Source organism: Curcuma longa, chromosome 8, assembly GCF_044706935.1.
Source record: "Curcuma longa cultivar G26 ecotype Majalengka, Jawa Barat chromosome 8, ITB_CL_G26_1.1, whole genome shotgun sequence".
NCBI classification, from domain to species: Eukaryota; Viridiplantae; Streptophyta; class Magnoliopsida; order Zingiberales; family Zingiberaceae; genus Curcuma; species Curcuma longa.
The window spans coordinates 14398717-14410980 of record NC_133868.1 but is presented as its reverse complement, the minus strand read 5'-3'; the positions used below and the strand labels follow the sequence as shown (position 1 = coordinate 14410980).

Here is a 12264-nt window from a genome sequence, read left to right as displayed (position 1 = left end):
TGAATTTAATTTGGATTTATTTTGGTCAATTTAAAATGAACCAAATTTATATATAGAATAATTTGGTTCAATCATATTTAATTAGAATAATAGTATATTTTATATGGTTAGGAATTATATTATATTTAATTATCTTTTATGTGTCTCTCCCAACAATCTATCTCCACTATGCTCTTCCCTTTGGTATTTTTTCTCCCTTTTGCTCTGAGTTTACCCTCGTGGATAGTTAAAGGAAGAAAAGGAATCAACTGTAGAAAAAAAAATCTCAGTGGAAAAGAAAGATAAAAACAAGGGGAAAAAAGATGAAAGAAAAGAAATAAAAAGAGGGGGGGAAATGCAATGAACAATCAGTTACAGTGACTTGTTGTCATGGCCTGGCTACAATAAGGCGGCCACGAGAGGCCTCATGACTAGGTGAGGTTGTTGCGAGAGGTCCCGTGGCCAAGCCTAGATGTTGCGATCTCGCAGAGACCTCGCAATCAAGTGAGGTAGTCCAACCTTGTGAAAAGCTTGCAAATGGGTTGTCTGGGATCGTAGAGTTTAGCGAGAGGAAGGTTCTGCGCATAATGCTGGTGCCGAAGAGATTCGGTAACAGTCAACGGGCAAAATGATAAATTCTGCTCGTGCCAACCGGCATGGCTCAGCACCTTAATCCCTACTTCAAATGTAAGTCCAAGGTGTTGTTGATATCTTTGAACTTGTTAAACTTGATTGGGTAGTCACTTATCCTAAAAACTCAAGTAGTTAAGAAAGGCACTAATCAATAAATTTATATTCTTAATCTTCCCCTTTCATTGTGAGTGAACATACTCAAATATAGCATATGAATAGATAAGATTAAATTACTGACGGGTAAGATTTAAACTTAGGGTGTTATGCTATGATACAATGTTAAAATTGATTAGCAAAGAGTTAACCCAAAGGTTTGAGCTGTTATGAGAGGGGCCAATCATTAAATTTTTTATAATAAAACATGTCAAGCACCACTAGTAAGGACATTTGAAAATGCTAGCGCAAGCCCACAGAATAATAATTGGTGACCTTGCAATAAACCCATGCCAATTTTGTAGAGTGCATGCAAAAACTAAATCGTCAACACACTCCATACCATCATGCCTCATTCCATGGATGACACTACCCAGATTTACTCCTTGCAATTCCTCTAGTTAATATGCCAAAAATTTTGAGGAATCATACTTAAATGAAAATGCTAGATTCCATTATACTGGTTTGAAGGCAAGCAAGAAATATATATAAACTAATAATCAATTGACAAATAGAGTAATTGATTTGTACCCTCCAACTCCTTGGAGTATCAAGTGTCCAATACTGACCTCATCTAGAAGTCCTTCATATGTTAGCTGAAAGCACATAGGTGTCACCAAATCAACCTGCGATAAATGTGAAAATAAAGAAATTACAAAAAAAATCTTTGTAGTAGGAAAGCTTTTATACAAGCAATTCATAATCAGAAAATGCATGTTAAACTTTTGGGTTTTAAACATTAATAATGTTCACAAAAGGAGAAAAAAATAAAGATGATATGGAACAATATAAAAGTAAAAAAGCCATGTAGAATGTGTTTTCAGTAACAAAAGTTAGTAAAGGTTGTTTGATATTAACTATATGCAAGGTTCAAAAACTCAAGGCAAATTGTTATGGTGTCGATGGCAAATTGTAGGTGGTAGGAGGAAGGAGATAAATAAGAAATAAATAAGTAATATGATACTCTTCGATATGATTGACATGTAACCTTGAACGCATTAATTGTACCAAGTAACTAGTATCAAATTTCGATAATTTACCATAACAACATGCTTCGATCATGCCACCCGGCACAGTACAAGATTTCAAACTGTGACTAGATGTAACAAGGCTTCTATACACCAAAATTCAAGTTTAGTACATAAGTAAATGAATGCACCATAAAGCAAAAGAACAAATATTAGCATACATTATCTAATTAAAATTCTTTGTACATTAACTAAATGGAGCAGGTCAAGCACTTAAAAAGATAATTTATCACGTCTTCTTTGTTTGATTATTTTTAATTAAACTACAACTCATGAAGACAAAATTTGTCATTCCGCCTACCACCCGACATCGACACCTCGGGCTGCTACGAGATTGCGCACCATGATCCCGTATCCCGATTTTTTTTTTCTTTTTTCTTTTAAAACAAATTATTTTTTTGTATTTTTTAAAATTTAAGTTAAATTTTTTTATTTTAATTAATATATTTTATATTTTAAAAGTACTAAAACCATACCGGCACGATACGATACCAAAACCGTATCATTCCGATCATAAATCAAAACTCTGATCGAAATTTAAACCATGCGATAACTATCTAGCAGCTGAAAATTATTACCAAGCAAGGAAACTGCCAGCATTGAGTACGACACCAAATAATTTTATCATCCTAACAAGTTTGCCCAATCAGTCAAATTTCTCAATGATGCAATCATATAAAAGATTTTATCAACATTTTATTGCCTGCAAATAAACTGCACCAGACATGCTATCATCATTCAGATTTGTGAACAATGTATATACATCAATAGAGAATCAGAAAATGTAGTATGAGAAAGGAAGTACCTCTCTATCCAGTAAAATGAGTGTATTTATCTCAGGAATTCCCAGCTGGAGCCCCAGAAGAAAGTGATTAAAGTTATAGAACAATTAAAGAGTTTACTTTGAAAAAGAGCTATTAAATACATTACATCAGTTGAGCTAACTGGCTCTTCAACTTGTAAGCTATTCAAAATTTCAGCAACCTTTGTTGATGCCTTTCCTTTGGCCCTCACATTCGGAATAAATCCAAAGGAAAACTGAAAGATTTGCACAAGTTTGATACAATACGATGGAGAAAAACAAATTTAATATCAGCTGGTATAAATACATAACAAATGATGAGACATAGACACACAATTCAGGAGTCATAGTACTAACTAATTAGAGAATGTCATAATCACAAAAACAAAAACTAGTGCTACAGATAGTGCAGCTAGTTAATGTGTAACAACTCAAAAAACAATATAGTGTAGAAAAATCAAAAGAAATTGGTAGTTTCTTCATATACAGCCATTATATAGAGAGCTATAGCTATATATATAAACACAGTGGAACAGAATTCTCTTGCAAAAATGTTTGAAAAAATAAAAACAAGAATAGGAATATCAATTCTTTAATTATCTAGATAAATACTAGATCAATTAAGTACAAACCAACAATGTCTCATGAAACGAATTTGCAGCAGGGTCTAAGGTTGTGCACATTTATCTCGACAATCTTTATTGAGGAAATGCAACACAAAGAGGACAAGATGTGTTCAGATATTTATACCCTTGACAATTTGCGAGTATAGTACCACGAATAATTTAAATTGCCTTTTTGCATTACCATCACATATCAATTACCAAAAGTATAACATAGACTTTCAAGAAGTAGAATGTCATTGATGAAGTACCAGGAAATTTCCAGAAATTCAATCTAATCCAGCATGATAATCCATTTTACACTGATTTATAGGAGAAACAAGGATAAAGTGAATTTGAATTGATAAATTAGTAAATATAGAAGCTAAGAAATAATTGGCAAAATCAAATTTATGTAAATAAAACTTTAAGATATAATAAATGAAAATTTCCAAATGAACAAAGGGAGCACATTCTTCCTCATGAATTTCCCTTGTAAGATCCCATAAAATATCCGTCACAAAGTAAATATTGATTAAATTTGGTTAAGTTTAATATCATTGCACCTACTTTTTCATATAATTAAGCTGCAAAGTTTTTGTACTGATCATCAGCACCTCATAAATCACAAGTAGCATACCTCCAATTTATGAATAGCTTTAGCAATATGCCAAAGTGAACTTGTGTCACCATCGACGCAGCATTCCTATAATATCCATCAAATATGTGAAATGATCTTAAAATGTTGAGCATGATTCATTCTACTATGTATTTGGCTATATACCTTGTATGAAAGGTCAAGCTCAAAAGATATAACATCCTCATCTATCGGCAACAGGTACAAAGGGTATTCTCCAATAGTCAATAGATGGTGAATCTTTTCGTCTTCAAAGATCTGCAAAAGCATAAAGTAGAACATTTAACGTAAAGTATTCTCAATAAAAAAACATGTGCAATTATATTCTTTTATCAAAGTATTAAAATATAAAAGGCAACTACCAGGGAAATAGAAGCATGAAACATGGTGCTGGAAAACAGAAATATGAGATTAAACAATATATAGAAAAAATGATAAAGCAGTTAGGCAAGAGAATTTCTGTGAAAAACATGGTAAAAATAAGTGAGTAAGAAATTAAAAAATAAATGTGACTAATGCAATTTGACAAAGGTTAACATGTTAAACGAATTTGAAAACAAATGCAAATGATCACAAATGGTAATTACAAGAAAGTCACGCTCCCCAAAATTTAGTTACATTGTTTATTATACAAGCAATTGAAAAACAAATGTGACTTATGTTATTTGACAAAGGCTAGCATGTTAAATGAAAGTAAAAAAAATGCAAATGACCAAAAAAGAATAATTACAAGAAAATCTTGCTCCCCAAAATTTAGTTACATTGTTTATTATACACAAAATAAAAAAATAAATGTTACTAATGTTGTTTGACAACGGTTAACATGTTAAATGAGTTTGAAAACAAATGCAAATGATCAAAATTAGTAATTACAAGAAAGTCATGCTCCCCAAAACGTAGTTACATTGTTTATCAAACAGGCAATTTACAAATAAATGTGACTAATGTTATTTGACAAAGGTTAACATGTTAAATGAATTTTTAAAAGAAGATGCAAATGGTCAAAAAATAGAAATTAAAATAAAGTCATGCTCCTCGAAATTTAGTTACATCGTTTATTATACAAGAATTAAAAAAAATAAACATAATTAAAGTTATTTGACAAAGGTTAACATGTTAAATGAATTTCAAAAAAAAAAGATGTAAATGATCAAAAAATTAGTAATTATAAGAAAGTCAAGCTCCTTAAATTTTAATTACATTGTTTATTATACAATTGGCAATTGCACCATGGCTAGGAAATCCACCAGTTGAGCAAACAATAGAACTATCATTGAAAACTGATTAGTTTTGAGTATATGCATACTTGAGAAATTAACATATGAAAGGGAACTAAATTAGGAACATTTTTGGATGTTCAGATAAGGGGCATAACAATTGAAAAAGAAAACCACAACCTGCATCTAGATTGCAGCTAGATCTGATGAAGACCATTTTGAAAGCCTAATCTGACAAATTGCCTGTTAGGTTTATGTGGATGGAATCTATCACAATTCTTGCACCAAGTTATCCTAATCATGCTACCAGTTCTGTTGACAAAAAAAAGGTTGATGGATGTTGTCCATCAAAAAATAGGTAAAGAATAACACTCTAAGACATGTTCTATTATTGGGAAGCACCATGAAGCTTATTTTGGAATTTCATGGCTAAAGAGAGGAAGCATCAATATAGAGGATAGATGTTTCTCATCTCTGAACAACGAGCATTATAGTGAAAAATGAAGGCTGGAATTTCCATCCAGCACCTTTAAGAGGGAAAAAAATGAAAGTATCTTTGCATATATTTCAACTCTTCAAGTTTATATGAAACTTTCATAGCAAAAATGTTCAGAAATTATCATCAGGCTTCCTGCAAGTATGCTTTGACCTTTGGACAGATGCTTATGTGTAGATGTGTATATACAATCTCATGCGTACTGCAATCATGAAAATAGGGGTAGTTACAAAATTTACCAAACAGTTCGATAATATCGGCCCGTAGTAGGTCCACGACCGTGAGAAACCTACAGTTCGTCAACAATGTATGAAAACTCACCTTTTCACAGACAACTGTGCGACGCGGAACAAAATAAAGAAAGTATTCTCTCTGAACTCCTTTGGATAGATCATTGTGAATGTTTGACGAAATCAGCTTCATCAAGTTGGTATGGGATCGCACAAGATACAATATCTTGGTACATTCAGTTTGAACAGGCTCTGAAGAGAGATGCCGCAGCTCAACACCATTTTCCTACTCGTCCAAGAGAATGCTCCCACAACGTCAACAACAGTACCCTAAAAAGAAAAAGCGAGTTGCAGTGAAACAAATTTGCATGAACACAAAGATACCTTGAGGAGCGACGTCTGGATCAAGAGAGAAAGCGATCCGCTGAGCTTTGGGTCGATGACGAGGCATTTATTACCTCGAATCTGAGAAAATCGAGTCCTAAACGTCAAAACACAAGGGTTGGAAAAAATATAATAGTTGGGAATTGATACAATTGGAATATGGAATCGCACATTCTTAAGGATGTTAAGCAGCTCCTTCTGAGATTGTTCCCTGCCATAAACATCAGGTCGATCGATCAACAATAAACAAGAACATGAGAAATCCACAAAAACCATAAGCATCTACCTAAGGGAAGTGAGATTAAGAGGGGCGGTGTCGAGGTTGGGAATCTGCGCCATGCCCTTGACCTGTCTATTCGCGGGCGAAGGGAAGATGAGGGATCCTCTCGGCGCCTGGAGATCTAAATCTGTTACCTGGAGAGGCGGTGCCGAGGCGCGGAGGAAGATGACTCGTCTCCGCCGGCGCCGTGGTTGTCGAAGCCGCAGGGGAAGGGCGTCGGGCAGTAGCGATGAGGAGCCGGCGGCAGAGAGCGTTTATCGATTTAGGGATTTAAGTTCGGTTGGCAATGAGGAGCCGGCGGGGCAAGTGAAGGGCGTCGGGCTGGCGTCGAGAGTTGATCGTCGAAGCCGCGGAGGACGAGGGCATCCGTGCAGAAGCTTGGAGTATACGGATTTAGATATTTAAATTCTATTCGATTTAACCAAAATTATAAATCGAAATCCGACAGAATTATTAAAAATAATTAATTTTAAATTTTAAATATTAAAATATTAAAAATTTTGTTACATCATTTCATCATGAAATCCGTCATTATAATTCGTTTATTAAAATTCAATCTTTATCTATTTTAATAAATCTATTTCATTATAACCCACTCAGCAAGCCCCGTCAATAACTCCTCCATTTATCAGCAAGCCTTTCATAGCCATACTAGCCCTTAAGGCTATCCTTCCGTAGGTACCTTCTGGCAGTTGTATACAGATACCTGTTCTGATGATTGCTTGAGTGCTGGGGAATATCTCCTGCTCTTCAATAGAATATAAATCATATCCGGCTGCCCCTGAAGTCTTTCTACATGGTAACCTTGCGTTCTCATGTATCCTTTTGACATATAGCCGGTGATGGACTTCTTCATCCTGGAGCATCATGACGTCTACATCTTCACCTGGGCAGTTGTATTCTCCTTCTGAAATTGAATAAATATCGGATAGATCAGATTCGTTAACACCAATAGATATTATATCATAATCTTTTTCCAGATTCAAGGATTCCAGAACTGAAACTCTGTGCATCAACTTCTTTGGGTTTTTGCATTCTGATGCATAATGTCCTTCCTCTCCACAAGCATAGCACCGGCAGTTTTTCTTTCTGAGGTTAAGGTGCTTTCGCTAGAAACCCAAATAGAAGGTTCTTCAAGTGTGCCACTGACACTTGCCATTGCTGGTTTTAGGCGGATCTAATCGAAGATTATGTTCAGCAACTTCACCATTACTCCTCAATAATGGCGATGTATGAAGACGCACCCAACAACAATGCAACACATGGCCCCAGCAACGGCTTTGTGACTCTGCAAGAGCATCATTCTGACTCAGATTCGCTTGGCGCACTCACCGAACTCGAATTAATAGCAGCCAGCTTTTCTAATTTGGAGATAGATGACTCAGATGACACATCAACTTTATTTCCAAGGCATTATGATTAAAGGAACGTGGTGGACCCATACAAGGAATCAAATCGTCCTTGAAGATTTACTTTAAAGCTCCACTACAGAAAAGCATCCTTCAGTGCGCATCCTTACTTTCCAGCGCACCCCCCCCCCTTATCTTTAGATTGTCGTTTTAGTGCGATCATTCACGTAAAGGAATCCCTACCTTTACTTAGCCTTGAAGTATCCAAGGCTTATATATAGTGTGGAATGTAAGTGTAACGGAAAGTCGAAGTTTCACCAAGACTAGCCATTACACAGAGTTTGAGTTTGTAAGATTAAAGCTTGTAAGTTCTCATTTGTCTTCGAAAGCAACCCAGTCAGGGTATTGTGAGTAGTTGACAAGATCCTAGTTTGTAAGATATTTTTGAAATATCAGTGTGAATTGGTGTGAATTTTGATGGTATCAGAGCAAGGTTTTGAGGAAATGAAGGGGTAAAACCCTCCAGATCTTGGCGACCAAGGTAAGGGCTCTGTTTTAATAAATGAAGTCCTGTTTTCCTAATTTAGGATAAGTCGAATAACCTTTCATTTACTTTCAATGGTTGAAATAATTTGCCAAAAATTTTTTTGAGAGTATGATCTTTTGGGGAAAAATGAGCCTTGGATTGAACGGAGTTGGGAAGCCGGAGTGGGTGATTGCTGAAGGCCGTTAAAGGGCGAAGTGCGCCGAGTGAGGCCGTGTCAGCCCAGGAGTGCTACTAGTATCCTCCTAGATCCATGGCGCTGAGGCGTGAAGTACCCAGAAGATCATGCTTTTGAGATAATTTAGGCAAAGGAAATAGATCAAAGAAGTAAGGGTGGTTAGTAAGACGTAACTAAACTTAGGACATGAATTCATGAAATTAAGACATCCCGAACCAAAGGAAGCCTGGATCTACTTTCTAACTGCTATTTCTTCGGAACTTGCTTTTGTTTATGAACTCTGACCTTGCAGAATTTGAAAAACAATTCGCTACTTGGCGAAACTATTGGAACGACAAGAGAGGACTAGATTATTTAAATCTTGAGTCTTCATCAAAGGCAAACTTGGCGTATAACCTCCAAGTTACATCCTATCGGGTGGACTTGGGGAACAAGGCGTTGTTTGCCCTAACAAAGCAAAATTGCTTGCATACTTTGAATCTACGTGATCAATTGCAGGAACAAGCAAAGCAGCTTCAACAGCTTCAAACAGTCTCAAAGATTGTCAAAGAACAAAAACGAACTTTGGACCTGGTACTGCAAAACCAGGAATCACTGCAGAAGGAGATTCAGTCACTGAAGGCTGAATATCTTAAAAGAAGGCCTTTGTCTAAGGCTGATGTTGAAGAACTTATCCTACAAATCAGTGAACAACCTGTTCTCATAAGAAACCAGACTGAAGCACTTACTGAAGAGCTTACCAAGAAGGTAGAAAAGTTGGAAGACTTAATCTGCCACTTGAAGAAGTCCCTCTACGGATGAACTTTGAAAAAGAGGCAATTGAATCAACAAAGTTTGACTGGCCAACGACTGGTGTTTTGTACACTGAAAAATCAGAACCTCTGGTAGCCCTACCAACTATTACCAGACAGCTAAATTCAGTTCTTTATTCTGTAATACAGATACGACAGGAGATAGCATCCTTGAGAAAGGAGCTAGCAGACATAAAGAAGGTTCCTGAACAGGACCTAGCGTCATTAACAAATCAACTTCAGAAGTTACATCTGAGTAACAAGGGGGCGTCATTCCAAAAGAGAGGCACTATAAAGGTACATCAAAACCCCTTTGATTTACTGAAAAAGATTACAAATGGCACACAGGCCCCTAGTCAGCCAAGCAAGTGAGATTATGGCGGCAAGAGAATCAGGTGCCCCTCTTGTGGAGGATCAAATTCGAGATTACAGACGAATGGCCCATGCAAGATATGAAGCCTAGAGGATAGGAAGGAATCTTGCTAATATTGGCAGGATGATTACTGGCGCACAACCAAAAGAACATACATTAGCCCTTCTCCTAAACCCTGAAACAGAGCTGCAAAGGTCTATGCAGCAACGGGCGCGAACTGTTCCAGCAGAAGTGCTTTACATGACACGAAGGGATACCATCCATCATCGTGTGTACATGTTCCGTGCAGAGGAACGAATGCTTGTAACTGGAACAGCACATCAGGATAGGAGCTTCATTACAGAAGACTCCTATAATAGACTTGGCCAAGCAGGGCTAAAATTCATACACCTGGGAATCCTCCAGGTACGATTCCAGATATTACACAGACGTTTTACTGGTAATATGGCTTTATGTGTATTCAGGGACACTCGCTGGGGAAGTGATGACCGAGGGATTATAGCAGCCCTTGAAGTGGATTTATCTGAAGGCAATCAGTTAGTCTATATAATGCCTGATATTATGCTGACTATTAAAGATTTCTTTAGACATATACAGCTATCCATCAAGACGAAAGGATATGATTCATGGGAAGGAGCAAAGGCAAACCTACTGATCACAAGGAGTATCACTGCCCGGTTATCTAATACTCCAAATGTCGGTTTTGCTTTCAAAGTTGCAAAAGTTGTGGAGTACCTCCAGTCTAAAGGAGTCAGGGCAATCAATGCAACTAAGCATTCTACCTCCGAGTTCCAAGCTCAGCTATGGAATCTTCGGCCCTCCTCAGTCATTACCCCTGTCCTTCCATCATCCTTCCTGACTACCACTAATTATGATGGTAGCATTTCTCTCCGGTTCGGCGATTATATGGCTGCATCAACTAGTCGACCGTCTGTCTACGGCAAAGATGATGATGAGACTGATGAAGAAGTTCACATGGTGAATGTTCTCACAATCAATGATTTTACTGATGATGATTACCCTGTCCTTGCAGCTGTAGAAAATGGATTTCTTGAAGACGTGGTGGGATTTGATGGATTTAATGCTGATAATGATGATTCTGAGTCTGACAATTATGATTTAGACGCTGAAGGCATTATTGCTGAATTTATGACAACACTCCAGATACGTGAGTATGAGGAATCTGAGGAAGCAAGTCACTATGAAGTCAACAATTTTGATGACGATTACCCTGAATTAGTAAGGACAGAAGCAGTTATAGCAGCAGCAACAAGGACTGAAAATGTACTTTCAACCAATGAATCTGCTGTAAGTAACTATCAACCCCCAGTTGATACGGAGATGAATATTCTTGCATACACTCCTGCAGCATCCACAAGTGGATGGATGGGAGCTGACACCATGGTTCCCCCCACTAGATCCAGCCGGTGGAACAATAGCTCCGAGTATTATCAGTTACCCTCAGCAAACATTAACAGAGGATCCATCTTTGTGATGCCAGAAGACTTCAATTCTAAAGTATTTGACCGATGGAAAAGTTTTGTTCTGCTTCACTTAGCAGACAAGCCTTTTGAAAACCCTGAAGACAAGATGTTATACATTGAAAACTTATTAGGAGAAACTGAAAAGAAGATCTTCGTAACTTGGCGCATGAGCTACCAGATTGAATATGAGCAGATGAAGGCACAAGCCCTGGGCTCAAATGGTACGCAGAACATTATTAATCAGATTAGAGTAATATTCTTTCTTGAAAGTCCACAGATAGGGACGACCAATGAACAGGATGCGGCATATAAAACTCTCAAGTCCCTGGTATGTACTGAAATGTCTTACACAGCTGTTCATAGATACACTGTAGATTACTTCCATCTTGCATCAAAATGTGGTAGAATGTGGGCAACAGAAGAATTATCCACTGAATTCTTCACTAAGTTACCTAGGCCCCTAGGGGACAGGATTGAGAAACATTTAAAGCCAAATACCCCACAAACACCATCGGAGTGCCTGGACGCATAATATTTACCAGGAGATTTATCCAGAGAAATGTGTCAGGAGGCCCATTTTCAAAGCCGAATGAAAAGAATGAACATGTGTGGAAAAACACCTGTTCATGGGGCATATGGAGGACATGGAAAGAAGTTTGGAGCAAGGAAGAGCACATCCTACAAGGGGAAGCCTCACTTCTCACATGTCAGAATTGCAAAACGAAAGCACCTTAACCTCAGAAAGAAAAACTGCCGGTGCTATGCTTGTGGGGAGGAAGGACATTACGCATCAGAATGCAAAAACCCAAAGAAATTGATGCACAGGGTTTCAGTTCTGGAGTCCTTAAATCTGGAAAAAGATTATGATATAGTATCTATTGGTGTTAATGAATCTGATCTGTCCGATATTTATTCAATTTCAGAAGGAGAATACAACTGCCCAGCAGAAGAAGACGTGGAAATCATGATGCTCCAAGAAGAAGAAGTCCATCACCGGCTATATGTCAAGAGGATACATGAGCACGCAAGGTTACCATGTAGAAAGACTTCAGGAGCAGCCGGATATGATTTATATTCTATTGAAGAGCAGGAGATATTCCCCAG

The 12264-nt window shown here is 37.2% G+C and overlaps 1 protein-coding gene across 2 annotated transcripts in view; it reads right to left on the bottom strand.

Moving 5' to 3' along the window:
* LOC141833564 (vacuolar protein-sorting-associated protein 33 homolog) overlaps nucleotides 1-6804 on the bottom strand; it is a 41078-nt gene extending 34274 nt beyond the window's left edge. The window contains exons 1-10 of one of the 2 annotated variants that reach the window (XM_074721039.1): nucleotides 6576-6804; nucleotides 6448-6513; nucleotides 6333-6372; nucleotides 6162-6242; nucleotides 5869-6063; nucleotides 3982-4092; nucleotides 3838-3903; nucleotides 2724-2831; nucleotides 2599-2643; nucleotides 1335-1391 (exon numbers count right to left, since the gene is read on the bottom strand). In XM_074721039.1, coding sequence (XP_074577140.1) covers nucleotides 1335-1391; nucleotides 2599-2643; nucleotides 2724-2831; nucleotides 3838-3903; nucleotides 3982-4092; nucleotides 5869-6063; nucleotides 6162-6242; nucleotides 6333-6372; nucleotides 6448-6500 — 756 coding nt within the window. In that variant the 5' untranslated portion in view covers nucleotides 6501-6513; nucleotides 6576-6804. Of the gene's footprint in view, nucleotides 1-1334; nucleotides 1392-2598; nucleotides 2644-2723; nucleotides 2832-3837; nucleotides 3904-3981; nucleotides 4093-5868; nucleotides 6064-6161; nucleotides 6243-6332; nucleotides 6373-6447 lie in introns of both variants that reach the window. The other variant, XM_074721038.1, reaches the window with a different exon arrangement.
* Between the last annotated feature and the right edge of the window lie 5460 nt (nucleotides 6805-12264).